General features: G+C 50.6%; 1 protein-coding gene across 3 annotated transcripts in view; it reads left to right on the top strand.

Moving 5' to 3' along the window:
* SEZ6L (seizure related 6 homolog like) overlaps positions 1–14,538 on the top strand; it is a 185,065-nt gene that overhangs the window by 146,444 nt on the left and 24,083 nt on the right. For all 3 annotated transcript variants that reach the window (XM_034638597.1, XM_034638596.1, XM_034638595.1), the window contains exons 10-11: positions 7,016–7,212; positions 13,858–14,052. In XM_034638597.1, the coding sequence (XP_034494488.1) occupies positions 7,016–7,212; positions 13,858–14,052 (392 nt within the window). The remainder of the gene's footprint in view (positions 1–7,015; positions 7,213–13,857; positions 14,053–14,538) is intronic.

Below are 14,538 nucleotides of genomic sequence, written 5' to 3'. Positions count from 1 at the left end.
GACTAAGTCACCCGTTTAAGGCTGGTTTTATTACATACTCGATTATACACCATCGATAATGACAACAAAACGAGGCAGATTTAATTGTTATCAGGCAATGTAAAATGTTTAAGAAACAATCTTTCAACACAGCGAGTCTGTAGAGAGAAGAAATATTACCTTTGTAGGAAAAGAAGAAATATTTCCTTTGTAGGAAGACAAAAGTTGAAATGATGGGTCTAATCGCATGGACTTTGTGATGCTGTTGTAAGAACGTAAGGCACGGCGGGATGCCAGGGGCAGTGAGATGGGGCTTCCTCATACTGCAGATTTTGTGTGTAATGTTTTTCACACTTTCTGATACCAGACTGAAGCTAGTCACACTTTTTTCTTTAAGATTTTATTTCTTTACTTAGCGGGGGAAGGGCAGAGGGAGCAAGCAAATCTCAAACAGACTCCCGGCTGAGCACAGAGCCAGGCAACGGACTCGATCCCACAACCCTGCGATCATGACCTGAGTGAAATCGAGAGTCTCACGCTCAACTGACTGAGCCACCCAGGCGTCCCTAGTCACACTTTTTGGAGATGTGTGCACGTGGCTTTCACGGAACATCGTGTAAAATAGTGGTTCACATCTCAGGCTTTGGCGTCCAACAGACCTGGTTTAGAGTCTTGGGTCTGATTCCTTTGTGACCTTGGGCAAGTGGTTTCTCCCAGTTGAGCCTCAGTTTCCTGATCTATCAAATGGGCATGATTCTAAGTCTTAGCGTGCGACGTTGTTGTTGTTGTTTGAGTGCTTAAGACTCAGTAGGCAGCATTGTTGTTATTCAAAAGCTAACTGAGGGTCTTGGGAGATCTTTTCTCAGATATCTGGCCCCGAAACAAGGAGGAGGTGGCAGGGGACACCAGAAGTGGGAGCATTGGATAGTGGGCTCACAGATGGCTGCTCAGACCCTGGAAGGGGTTGCAGGATATGCCTGGTGCAGGACCAAGGTGGGGAGGGAGAGGGAGCTACAACCCAGCCAATGAGCTGGCATTGGAGGTGCTCATCAGACAACGTAGGGGTGTCATGGTACCAAGCTTGATTCTGACAACCGAGATATCGAAGAAGAATGGGGGTGTAGGCAATCAGGGCCAAGGAGGCAGGGGGGGCAGAAATCATTTGGGGCAGCTCCAGCCATTTAGAGCTTCCCAGTTAACTCGTGGGGGCCAGTGCTGAAAGCAGCCAGGACGAGAGGAGTTCCCCTCCAAAGGCTGATGCAAGGAAGCCCATTTGGGGTCAAAGCCCCAGGCAGAGAAGGGGTGAGAGCTACAGCCTATCCTGGTGGGAGCTGAGGCTCAGAGCCAGACGTCTATCTGCCTCTGGACTGGTGCTAATTCATCCGACACACTCTCAGCACGATCCTGACCTGGGGATACAGACAGCAGTGAGCAGGACAGACCTGCCCCCTGGCCTCAGGGAGCTTCTGGTCTAGTGCACATGCCCCAGACCATTGGAGCGTCGAGTGCTGAGCTCCGTAGGAGGGGTGAATGCAGAAGGGGCTCCCAGCCCAGATGCAGATGGGGCAGTGGGGGGCCCCATGCATGAGTGAATCACAGAAGACTGTGACGGGGATGAGGGGCAGGAATTATCCAGGTCTACAGCCGCAAGGTTAAATTAAGATTCAGGCTAGACGGGACAATGGCCTGCAGAAAGCGTTGCAGGTGCTTCCACATTCCTTGGAGAGATTGACGGGTAATGGATTCTGGCCCGAGTGTAAAATATTGGGGTTGAAGGAGATAGTGAGGGATGAAGCTGTGGGGAGGTAAGGGGGTACAGAAAATAGGTACAGGGAAACCCTGAAGTCAAAAGTTTGCACTTTACCCTGAGATGAGCTGCAATGTCTTTGTAATTGAAGTGAAACTTGCATAACGTGCCCTCAACCATTTTAACTTCTAAGGTTCCGTGGCATTTCGTACACTCACAATGTTGTGCAACCCACACCCCCATTTAGTTTTAAAGCACTCTCACCCTCCCCGAAACAAACCCCACACCTGATAAGCCGGAGGTCTCCGTTCCTCCCAGACCCTTCCTCCCAGCCCTTGGCGACTACTAAATTGCTTTCTGTCTCTATGGCTTTATCTATTCTGGATATTTCTTCGCAGTGGAATCGTGCACCGAATGGCCGTTTGTGACGGAATTCTTGCACTCGGCAGAAAGTCAAAGGTTCACCCATGGTATAGCGCCCATGGGGCCTCATTCCTATTCATGGCAGGATGCACCATATTTTGCTTTTCATTCATCTGTTCTGCGAAGGGGCCAGATTTATGTTTGGGAAGGACTCACCTGGCTGCCGAGGAGAGGGACTGGGGCCAGGCAAGGAGGTGCTGTCCCGTGGTCTAGCTGAAAAGGGATAGAGAAGAGCTAAAGGCAGTGGCCGAGGAGACAAGGCGAGAAGGAGACCCAGAAGCTGGGGTCTCCTGGAGAGCCTTGCCCTCTGGCAGCAGAGAGGGGCTGGAGAAGGCAGGGACTGGCCCTGCGGCATCCTTTCTAAGGGGGGACCTGCTACACCCAATTCCAGTCCCATCGAAGCCACCGGCCTGCTGGCACCTCTCCACCTCCCGGTGGTTCTGGAGTCACGGCGACATCCTGGTTTCTCTGCGCCTCCCTTGATGGCCTCTGGCCCACATCTTACTCGGGTCCTCAGTGGAAAAACCCCTGCTCTGCCCCAGGCCAGTCTCTGGGCTGCTAAGTCTGCATTTTCATCTCGGTCGCTGTGGACGATCCAGCAGCAGGGACCCTGGATGTCCCTGGTGTATCAAATACGCTGGACGGGCGGGCGAAATGCAGGCTTGTCTTTTGAGATGGGCAGGGGATCAGTTACGACCAGCGTTTGCATGTATCGGTGGAACCCGTCTATCAAAAAGGTGGGTCCAGAAGGATTCAGCAGAGAATAACATTCTTCCACTGCTCCTTCATTCATGGTCTACTTTTTTTTTTCTTTTCTTTCTTTTTTTTTTTTTGGCACTTCTTGGGCTGGAAGCTTCATTTTTAGAGGTCTTCTGGTCATAACAAGTGTGACTCAGTCTACTAATCATAGAGCCCTGAACCTCATTCATTTTCAAACTTCCCGCACCCTCCACAGGGCTCCTGAGGCTGGGAATTCTGCAGCAGGAAGAGGCTGGGAGGGCTGCGTGCTTCTCACAGAAAGCAGGACGGACAGCACTGTCCTGCTACAGAAGAAACAGAATGCCGGGGCTTTCCTCTGTTACGGGGAACGTCTTGAGGACAAAGCCTCCTGAGTCTGGCTGCTCTTGGCTTTCCCTTCTGCTGGACCCCATCATCCTTTCCGGATGGGGAACACTTTTAAGGAGACCCACAGTGGCTCCTATCTTCAAGGTCCATATCTGGCCCCCGGAAACGTGAATCTCCCGCCCACTGTCATCACTCCCAGCGCCTCTTTCTCTCTTGGCTCTGCCCCAAGGCGGGCAGGCAGCTCGTGTCTGACTTTTGTCATTACTCCTCTCTTGGGAAACATCAAATGCAGTCACTGTCCCCCAAACCCCAAAGACACCTGCCAAGCCACCAAGAGTGCCCTTGAAGCCCTCCCCACCTGGCTTAAGCAGAGGGTGATACACTTTCTCCCCTCCCCCTGTTCTTCCTCTTAAGTGACACTCTCTCTGAGTCACTTCTTCCTGCAAGCCTCTTCAGGAGCCCAGTAAATTCTTTGCCTTCTATAAGATAGAGATAGGGGAGGAGGAGCTCAGACCAGAAGAGATGTATCGATGGTGGTAGCAGGTGTCCCTGGGGCCCTATCCGAGCTCTGCAGCACCTGCCACTGTGTACCCACCATGGCTTCCTACTGCAAGCCTCTTGTGGGCATCCCAGAAGTTCTGGGGGCTTGCTACCCCTGAGAGCAGCCCTCGGCCAATGAGGGATGGGGGTGGAGGATAAATTCCCAGTCCCCTCTCCCCCGAGGTCTGTTCTGCACCATCGTTCACTGTTCCTGCAGGACTGAGCCCAGGGCCCACAGTGGAACTCTCCTATCAGCGACTATACATTGGCTCTTTTGTTTCCTCCTATCTCGTTTACTCACCGTGCTGCCTGGGGTGGCCTCCCAGATCAGCCAGACTCCAAGACACACTCTTCCTCGCCCAGGCGAGGACCCAATTTCAGTCAATAGCCCTTTAAAAAAGTAGGAATGCTTTTCCTTATGCTATTTGCTTATTCTTAGCTTAGGGGACCTCTGCTGAAATCCCAGGACAATAGAAGTTACAGTGGATAGTCTGTTGCACCCTGTTGACAAAAGGCATTCACATAAGTTAGTGTTTCTCGACCTTAGCGCAATTGACATTTTCGGCGAGAGAATTCTTTGTCGTGGGAGGCTATCCTGTGCAGTGTGGGATGTTCAGCAGAGTCCTTACCATCGACTCCCCAGTGCCCCCCCCCCGCCAAGTTGGGACCACCATGTCTCTAGACATTGCTAACTGTCCCCCGGGGAACAAAACCACCCCTAGTTGGAAGTCATCTGATGTCATTCGGTGTAGACAGCCGTCTAAAGAGAGCCTGATCCTGGCAACCATGATACTGGTGATGCTGTGATGGTGATGGCGGTGGCGATGGCGACATCCATAATGACACGGTGACATGTCATCACGTTCGAGTGACTTGACCAGACTTGCTCAGACGCTGTCAGTGCATCTGGCTTTTGATCCCAGATTTTCAGGATGCCTTACCTCACTCTGAAAGCCCACGACATGGACTGGAAATTCACAGATGAGGAACGTCAGAAACACTGGTGCCCCCCTCCCCCGCCCCGTGCAAGTATCAGAGCCAAGAATCCACGAAAGCTTCCGGATTCCCACGGCAGTGCATTCTGCTGCCTCCTACCTTCCAAAGGACAAAGAGTCATGCTAGGCTTTTCAAACGAAAGCTGTTTGCCCCCTTGAAAATGCTTCTGCTGCATTTAGATCATTGCAATGGGTGATAGAGTAAAGCCAAGCTGCAGATTCTCTGGAGCTCACGGTCACCCGCAGATCAGCTGTGAAGTCAGCTTAAGGAATAAATGTGGCTATCTACCATGTTTCACAGCAGCCTCACCCAGCGCTTCCGTGACCGATTGATGTTTTCGTGGTTCTTAGGGTTAAGAGGCTCTTCCCTCGCACAGGTCAAGAGGCTAACATCAACCGCACCGTTTCTGCTGTCGAATAGACTCTCTGGCAGGCTCTTTCATACCCGTGCATTTATTGAGCACCTATGGTGTGCGAGGGAAGGTGGCAACTCCAGAATTTTGATACCATAGGGTTTAGAGGCTGTAACCTTCACTGGAAACTGGCAGAGGGTATGACTCTAGGGGTCCTGTCTTGAAGCCACACGTGTAAAGCCAGCAGACAGCTTTTGTTAGGAGAGGGTGTTTGGGGGGTGGTACAAGGGAAACTGAAGGTGGTCATGCCGGCAGCTGGAATCTCCCTGAGCTGGCCCTGGGGACAATCTTGCAGGAGGAGTGTGAAAGGTGCTGGGGAGGACATCATTGTGAATACAGTATGTCCCCTGCCCTCTGGGAGCCAGCCTTCCACAATGTTCCTTGTGTTTCTGTTACTTTGTTCTTACTACCGGAAGCACCTGCTTGGGTCGTTTCCACCCCTCCTCCCCCTCCCAGACCCAGGAAGGAGAACACCGCCCTGGGGCGCTGGATGACCTGTCAGGAGGGAGGGCTGGGGGCACTCTGCATGGGTTCTATGAACCTTGCTTAGGGCCATTTCCTGGAATACCTCTCCTCGGGCAATGTCTGTCTGCTCCCATCCCAAGCAATATGACATCCAAACACATGAACTTGGCTCTCTAAGCCCTTCAGGGCCTGGCTCCTACACCCCTCCAGGCTTCCGTGTCTATACCCACAGCTGGGGAACACTGACCAGTGGGCAGATTCTTTCAGGAGCCGCAATCTTGGTCCCTCTTTCCTTCTGCCTCTGCTTTGCTTTCTCACCACCCCCCGCTTATCAATCTTATAGCCCTTTAATCTTTCTTGAGGATCCCATGCAAACATCTCCTCCACCAGGGAGGCCTCCGGGATGCCCCCCAGTCTCCTCTCTCTGCACGCACCTTGATCGTAACTGCTCCCACAATCCCTGGTTTCCTAGTCTAAATCCACCACTGCTCTGTGATTCTTGTGTCCCCTGACACAGACCTGGCAGATAGGAGGTGTTCAAAAATATTAGGGAGAGGGACACAAGAAGAGGTGAAAGACGTAAGAGAGAAGGGAAGGAGAAGAATGGAAGGAAAAAAGGCATGAGCTAATATTGTCTGCGGCAACGCTGAATTACCTGGCATCCTTTCGATCAGAGATCAGTTTTTATCCAGCACACTTCACATAACACGTGTCTGTGGCACACTGAAGCGCTTTCTGGATTATTAACTGTCCGTTGCAGTTCTGATATTTAGTGTCAAGGTGCTTTCCTGCATTCGAGTCTCTGGAAATGGGTCGTCCTTTCGTGTCATGAATATTGATAGCAGGTTTGAGCATATTTCAGGAATAAGGTGCCTCCACCCCGCCCTCCAACCCATCCCCTGAACATCATAGATACCCGGGTTTTAGTTTTGAGGACTTGGCCACATAATGATTTGGAAGGCTCATTTCACCTGACATGAAGATGCAGGTTCTAATTAAGAGGCAGTCAGCTTGCTCTGCAACCGAGAAGAATGGAAGACCCACGCCACACCCCCAGCAGGTAGCCCAGTGCCCGGCACTCAGCCTCACCGGCGTTGAAGGCAACTCTACGGACAATTCAGCATCCGACCGTGCAATGAGCTCCGTGCAGGGAAGACCATCTCCTGCGCGAGCCTTCAGAAGCCCAGTCCCTCCCCAAACCCAGGCACGCAGGATCAGCGTGTCCTGCTCACATCTGCGGTCTCTGCCTACCGCGTACCTCACCCCCGGTTCCTAACCTGGCACCTGCCTCCGAGCATGCCTCCCTGACAAAATAAATCCAAGGCTTGCTGAATGCCCGTAACTGTGTTTCACAAGACCCCTCCTCTTCTCTCTGCCCCGCCCCCCAGCCTGAACCTGAGCAACAGCGACATCCTGACTATCTATGACGGCGATGAGGTCATGCCTCACATCTTGGGGCAGTACCTTGGGAACAGTGGTCCCCAGAAGCTGTACTCGTCCACGCCGGACCTAACCATCCAGTTCCACTCAGACCCTGCTGGCCTCATCTTCGGGAAGGGCCAGGGATTTATCATGAACTACATAGGTAAGTGTCTCCTCCAGTCCGTTTGTGTGCGTGTGTGTGTGTGTGTGTGTGTGTGTGTGTGTATAGATGTTTTCTTCTAGATATATCTTTTGGGGGGTTCTGTGCTACATGGGTCTTTTAACATATTGGCACAGTAAATGTGTGTAGTTTTTAAGCATCTGGGCTCTCTGGTCAGAAGGACCAGGGTTTGAGTTTTAATACTGCTCTCGATAGCTGTGAGATCCTCTCCCAGCCTCCTTTTTGTCATCTGTAAAATGGAAAAACTGACAGCTGCTGCAGAGGGTCGATATCAGGACTGAGTAGATGATGCCTCGTGACTTTCAGATTCGTGGTGTTTCCCTTGCNTTGTGTGCGTGTGTGTGTGTGTGTGTGTGTGTGTGTGTGTATAGATGTTTTCTTCTAGATATATCTTTTGGGGGGTTCTGTGCTACATGGGTCTTTTAACATATTGGCACAGTAAATGTGTGTAGTTTTTAAGCATCTGGGCTCTCTGGTCAGAAGGACCAGGGTTTGAGTTTTAATACTGCTCTCGATAGCTGTGAGATCCTCTCCCAGCCTCCTTTTTGTCATCTGTAAAATGGAAAAACTGACAGCTGCTGCAGAGGGTCGATATCAGGACTGAGTAGATGATGCCTCGTGACTTTCAGATTCGTGGTGTTTCCCTTGCGGTCAGCTGGGAATCTGTCCTCAGCACGCTGTCCTGCGTCTGAANGGGTCAGCTGGGACTCTGTCCTCAGCACGCTGTCCTGCGTCTGAACCTTTCAAAACAGCATCTCCGCCGTCTTGCCTGCACCGAAGCTGAGCTCTCCCTCCCTCAGGGCTCTTCTTCCCCTGCAGCCCCTTCCAACGGAGACCACGAGTTCTCTCCCACCTCCTGTACTGTTGGACCCAGTGAGGCAAGAGGTGGCTGGCTTGCTCTTCGCGGGGGCTTCCAACCCATTTCTCTCGCCCTCACATTAAAACAGAAGCAAAACCCCAAAAAACCGCTATGAAGTTCAAGCCAACTTCGCGCTTGGCCATCCAACACCCTCTTCTTACCGTTTCTTCCATCCACAGCCTTCCTTCCTCATTCCCAACTGTGGCTCCCCCTTCTCCATTGCTGCCTCCCTCACCCTCCTCAGAGCACTGCAGGGTCCTGAGCTCTACCCTGGGCCCTGTCCTCTGTCTGTTTAGATTCACCCCCCCCATACACTGTCATCCAGTCCCGAGGTTCTCTACAATGCCTCTCTGTGTTCTATTGGCCCCTAACTTGTGCCTCCAGCCTCGACCTCTCCCATGAACTCTCTACCTAACTCCCTGCTAACTACCGTCTTGCATATCTAACGAGCATCTCAGATTTAACCTGACCCGCACAGAACTCCTTCCGTCCCTCATCCCTCCCCCACCACCACCCCGCTTCTGCCACCAGCAACAGTGCGGGGACCGCTGTGAAATCCCACTCATCTTAGCCCCAGACAGGATTTGAACTGACAGATCTGCTCCAACCCTGTCACGTCACAGCAGAAGCAGCCCTGGGCCACCAAGGGTAAAGGCCTTGCTTGCTGGGGGCAGAACCTGGGGCTCACACCCGGNAGGGGCAGAAGCTGGGGCTCACACCCGGGCTTCCCCGCTCCCCCAGCTCTTAGCATTTCTCCACCTCTGATATTCTTGGCAATGGCAGAGAACTTGGGAGACACAGGGGGTACCTAAGACCTAACTCTTTTGGCACCCAAGATGGTGGGTGGTTGTACACTGAGGATTTCAACAAGCAGGACTCGGCCAGCAATCAGAGAACTTGCTTGGGTCATCCAGGAACGAGGCAGACATCTTGATTTCCAGGATGGAAAAAGGGGGGAAAAGGGGGTTTCATTCTGCCAAGTCTCCCCACTACCGTGCCCACCATCAAAGACTCTCTGGCTTGAGGCAGATTCCGTGTCTGCTATTCTTTCTTCCCCCCTGGCTTGAAGATTTGCCCATCCATCCCCAATATAAGGTATTCTCTGTGTCCCACCTCTTGCCTCTAAAACACAAGCCCCTTCCCTGACCTTTGGCTGTCTCAAAGAGCCATATGCTTGTGAAAATAAGTCCCTTGCTTCTTTGTTTGTTTGACTCCAGCAGGGAGACGTTTCTCATGCCTGCCCCTGTGTACGCTTCTCAGACAGGCAGACACCAGTGTTGATCTTTTTTATGTTTCTCGGGGGCCTTTTTCTCCTTGATTGTGCTGTTAAGTGTATTCAGAGTTGCTGCTACTTCTGTGGGTTCCCCACTCTTTATGGGGCGGGGCCCTGGGGGACAGGGGATCAGCTCGTGCTGGCTGCCCAGGTGAGCTGCCTTCCAGAGTCAGCTGCCTTTGGAGGGAAAGTTTCTAGTGACTTAGCTTCGGTCTCTCTCCTTAGACGTCTCTTCTCCTCATGCCGCCGCCCTCTGCCTTCCAATTGTAAGATGAGCACATAATTTTGCTCATTTATCTCCTCTGATGTCTGAGTCAGTCTTCCAAAACCACATTCAGCTTGGTGGNTGAGCTTGGTGGCAGAAATATGACCTTATCCAAGGCTGCTCAAAGTTAACCCGGAAGTCTGGCCAACGTTCAGTGTGGCGCCATCTTGAAGAGAAGGTACTCCTCTTTATCGAAGCTGAAACTTTAGATTTGTGTGACAATTGGAAATTGGCAGGCACTCTTCCAGATATTATTGTGTTTCGTCTTCGAATGCATTGTCTCCATTTTCCGGAGAGTTTGGTCCACAAGAGTCTCTTCACATGTGCTAGGTCCTGCACCAGGCACCAGGACCCAGGGATGACTAGACTGCTCTCCCTGCCTTTATTTCTCTGGCTGGTGAAAGTGGGGGAGGCAGTTTGAGGGTTTTGGGGATACACAGCCTAGCTAATGTGGGCTAATGTGGGCGACATACAAAAAGAACAATCCTGTTCTTATTTTTGTCAAAGAAACACGTGCTCAGTTTCACAGGGAAGGCAGGTGGGCTTCTGCATTTAATTCTGATGCCTATCAATTGCTTGTGACTATCCATGTTGAAGACCACGTTGAAAAGAATTCTGAGGAGTCCATGCCTGAGGTCAGTGGGGGGAGAGTGACATGACTGATTAGTAATGTCTGCTGTGGCATGGGAAGAGGTAATTGCTATCCTGGATCTAGATTTAACCAGACATAGATGCAATTCTCATGAGCAGAGTTCACATGGAAGGGTCGGGGGGGTTGCGGTCATCTAGAGATCTCTGAAGCTCCTAAAATGATCTCAGGGCTGACACCCAGCTCTGCAATGTGGCCAAGGTTAGACTGCTAGGACTGCCGGTAAGAATCTTCCATAAGAACACTCTGGGCTGACCTGGTTCTGACCTCCCATAATTCTGCTTTGCCCAGACAGAAGCAAAGACTATTCTCCACATTGTTTCTTATGCTTTGCCAGTGTCTATGGCCAAGGGCATGGAGGCAATGGAATAAAAAAGCAGAGATGAGGGGCGCCTGGGTGGCATAGCAGTTAAGCGTCTGCCTTTGGCTCAGGGTGTGATCCCGGCGTTATGGGATCGAGTCCCACATCAGGCTTNACCTGGTTCTGACCTCCCATAATTCTGCTTTGCCCAGACAGAAGCAAAGACTATTCTCCACATTGTTTCTTAAGCTTTGCCAGTGTCTATGGCCAAGGGCATGGAGGCAAGGGAATAAAAAAGCAGAGATGAGGGGCACCTGGGTGGCATAGCGGTTAAGCGTCTGCCTTCGGCTCAGGGCGTGATCCTGGCGTTATGGGATCGAGTCCCACATCAGGCTCCTCTGCCGTGAGCCTGCTTCTTCCTCTCCCACTCCCCCTGCTTGTGTTCCATCTCTCGCTGGCTGTCTCTATCTCTGTCGAATAAATAAATGAAATCTTTAAAAAAAAAAAAAGCAGAGATGAGTGAGCAGTGTTTTTCAAAGTGGTTTTGGTCACTTGTGTGCTTATTCCTCTAATCCTAGGATAATAAGTCTGCTCCTTGTTGTAGGTCAACTCCAGNATCAGGCTCCTCTGCCATGAGCCTGCTTCTTCCTCTCCCACTCCCCTTGCTTGTGTTCCCTCTCTCACTGGCTGTCTCTATCTCTGTCAAATAAATAAATAAAATCTTTAAAAAAAAAAAGCAGAGATGAGTGAGCAGTGTTTTTCAAAGTGGTTTCGGTCACTTGTGTGCTTATTCCTCTAATCCTAGGATAATAAGTCTGATCCATGTTGTAGGTCAACTCCAATCAAAATGACAGTGGTTCTTGGGAATCTGTGATGAGAAGGATTGGGAGGTTTCAGTTTGATTCAAAGAAGGAGATTGCTGTGATTGATTAGTGATGTCTGCCATGAGCATAAGACCGGTTAATGGTGGCATGTGCATTTAAGCATCTCTTTTACCCAAAAGTTGGGCCATGATGCTGATCTTGTCCATGAGACTGGGACCATGACTTCAGATCCCCATATTCCTAGTGCCTGGCATATAGGAAATGCTCACAAAATGTTAGTCAAACAAATGATTGAATCCATATAAAACTCATCTTGGTGTCATATCCTGCACATTAATTAGTTTTCACATCACCCTCAGTGATAGACAGGGTCATGATTCTGGTCTCAACTCTACGATTGAGGACAGTGAGGCTCAGAGATGTTTATCAACATGACTGGAGTCACACAGCTTCTAAAACAAAGACCAAAAGGGAAGCCCTCCAACTTCTAGGCCAGTTATCTCATTCTTCACAAAGTTAAGGGCCCACAAGGTGGATGATGCCAGAACCTCCACGTAGGGTGCTGGCTAAACATACAGATTTCTGAATCAGAGTCTCTGGGGGTGGGGTCTAGGAGCTGACGAACAGGAAGGCTAACTGACTTAGGCAAGGCCACTGAATTAGTGAACAGTGGGGCCAAGATCCAAGTCACGGTGTCCCCAACTCGGTAATCACGAATGTGATGAATGCCACAAAGGAGATGGGAGGTCCCACGGGAGCGTGTCACCATGCTGGCTCAGATTGAAAAGTCAGACAAGCAAACCTTTCTCAGTCTCAGAGCATTTGGCAGAAGACAGACCACATACCCAGTATCTACCCCCGTTTCTTCCCTTTCAACCACAGTTTGAGCATTTGCAGCTGTGTCCTAAATCCAGGGCTTGGCTGATTTTTCAAAGGCCTAAAAATAGAGACTCCTGTTCCCCACGAAGCCATTCCAGAAGCCATTTCCCTCTCCCCTTCTTCTTGCAGACACCCCTGAGATCGCCATTCCCCAAATAAAATCATGATGAAATCCCAGGAAAAGCCTTCGCTTGTTTCTCAGAATGACTTTCCTGCAGACAGGGAAGGTGCTTTGCTTTCCCCAGAAGCACGTAAGAACTGCAGATTAATTATACGGCATAATTAGCTCTCTTCTCAAAATCTGTGCAGTGGGCGCTTGAAAGCAAGGACAGTAATAGTGGGCTTTGCATTGCTGTCTCAGTAACGAGGATTTGCAGAAGGAAGGCAGGATTATTCCAGGGGAAGACTCTGGGATAATGAGCTGTGTGTACCTTCTTCTGGAGTGTGGTTAATGTTTGCTGATGATACGCAACATGATTTAAAGAATGCACCAATAATTATTTTTATTTCAACAGTTGGGAGTTTATCTTAATTCATATTACAAAAACATATATTACGAATTCATCCCAACCATGAATTTACATTCTTTGCATGAGGCTGAGTGTGTTAGCTACCATTGCTGTGTAACAAAATATGCCCCTCCCCAATTAGCAATGCACATTTTTTTAAAGATTTTATTTACTTACTTATTTATTTGTGAGCGAGAGAGAGAGCATGAGCAGGGGGCAGAGGGACAGAGGGACAGGGAGCCTGACATGGGGCTCGATCCCAGGACCCGGAGATCGTGACCTGAGCTGAAAGCAGACACTTAATCAAGTAAGCCACTCAGATGCCCTGTAGTGCACATTTATGATCACACACTTTCTGTGGGTCCGGAACACAGGAGTTCATGCTGGATGGTTCTGACTTGGGATTTTTCATGATGAGTCTGTAGTCAGGATGTCGGCCAGGGTGGTGTTCATTCGAGGGCTTGACTGGGGCTGGAGGCTCCATTTCCAGAATGGCTTGCTAGTGTGGCTAGCAAGTCAACACCAGTCATTGGCAAGAGGCCTTAGATTGTCTCCACATGGATCGCTCCAGAGGGCTGTCTGAGCACCCTCACAGAGAGCAAGGGGAGAGCCTCTCAACGTCTCTTACGACCTGGCCTCGGGAGCCACACATCGTCACTCCGGCAATAGCCCATTGATTGTGCACATCAGCCCTGTTGGGCATTGCGGGAGTATGGGAAAATGTGAATTCCAGGAGGTGAGAATAACAGGGTGGGGTGGGCACAGAGAGAAGGGGTGTCCCCCGTATCACACTGCTAGTAAGTGGCAGGGCTAGGATTCTGTCTCGCTCTACATCCTAAACTGACTTTGTCAAACCAAAAGAATGCTTGGTAAGTTCTGCGGCCCACAGGAAGAGCTTATCATAAAATCTCACTATCGCAGAGTTCCTGTGGTTTAAGGGATTTCAAAGTGTGTTACTTATTTCTGGAGACTTTTTCTTCTGTTTGCTCTTTCCTCTGACATTCGTAAAGGGAACCCCACACAGAAAGGCCCACCTCCTCACCTAAGGACGATGTTTTTGTTTTAAAGAGGTGTCAAGGAACGATTCCTGCTCAGACTTGCCCGAGATCCAGAATGGCTGGAAAACCACTTCTCATACGGAGCTCGTGCGAGGAGCCAGAGTCACCTACCAGTGTGACCCTGGCTATGACATAGTGGGGAGTGACACCCTCACCTGCCAGTGGGACCTCAGCTGGAGCAGCGACCCCCCATTTTGTGAGAAAAGTAAGAGTCATCTTGTTTTCTTCCTCTAGGGCAGTGGGTGGTAAATCCCTCCCATGGGGTATTTTTCATGGAATGTGTTGGAGTCACTTCATGTAGGGTCTGGCCTCCCTCCTACTCCACCAGCTCGCCAGCTCTCCTCACAAATGTCCTCTTGGAGTTCTAGGGCAGGGATGTCAGGCTCAGGGGCCTCCAGAAGCCTGGCAGATAATGTAAATGAGGGAAATAGGCTGAGGGAGAGACAATAGGGAGTGGTGTAGACTGCGGTAAAACCTGCATAAAAAACATCATTCAGATTCATCATCATCACGAGACCAGTCTAAGTTGGAACTTGGAGCCCAGGTTAGTCCCCTATCACAGGAAGCTGGCTTCATCCAGACAGCACCCAGCCCAGCCTCCTGGGGCCTTCTGCCTGCTGCCCTCAGGAGTGTGGGCCAGGCATGGCTGGTGATAGTTGCATCTGGTGTCTTGAAAAGCAGGAGAAAAAGG

This window comes from Ailuropoda melanoleuca, chromosome 12, assembly GCF_002007445.2.
Source record: "Ailuropoda melanoleuca isolate Jingjing chromosome 12, ASM200744v2, whole genome shotgun sequence".
In the NCBI taxonomy this organism is placed as follows: Eukaryota; Metazoa; Chordata; class Mammalia; order Carnivora; family Ursidae; genus Ailuropoda; species Ailuropoda melanoleuca.
Note: the sequence above shows the minus strand (reverse complement) of the source record. Positions and strands in the feature narration are given on the sequence as shown.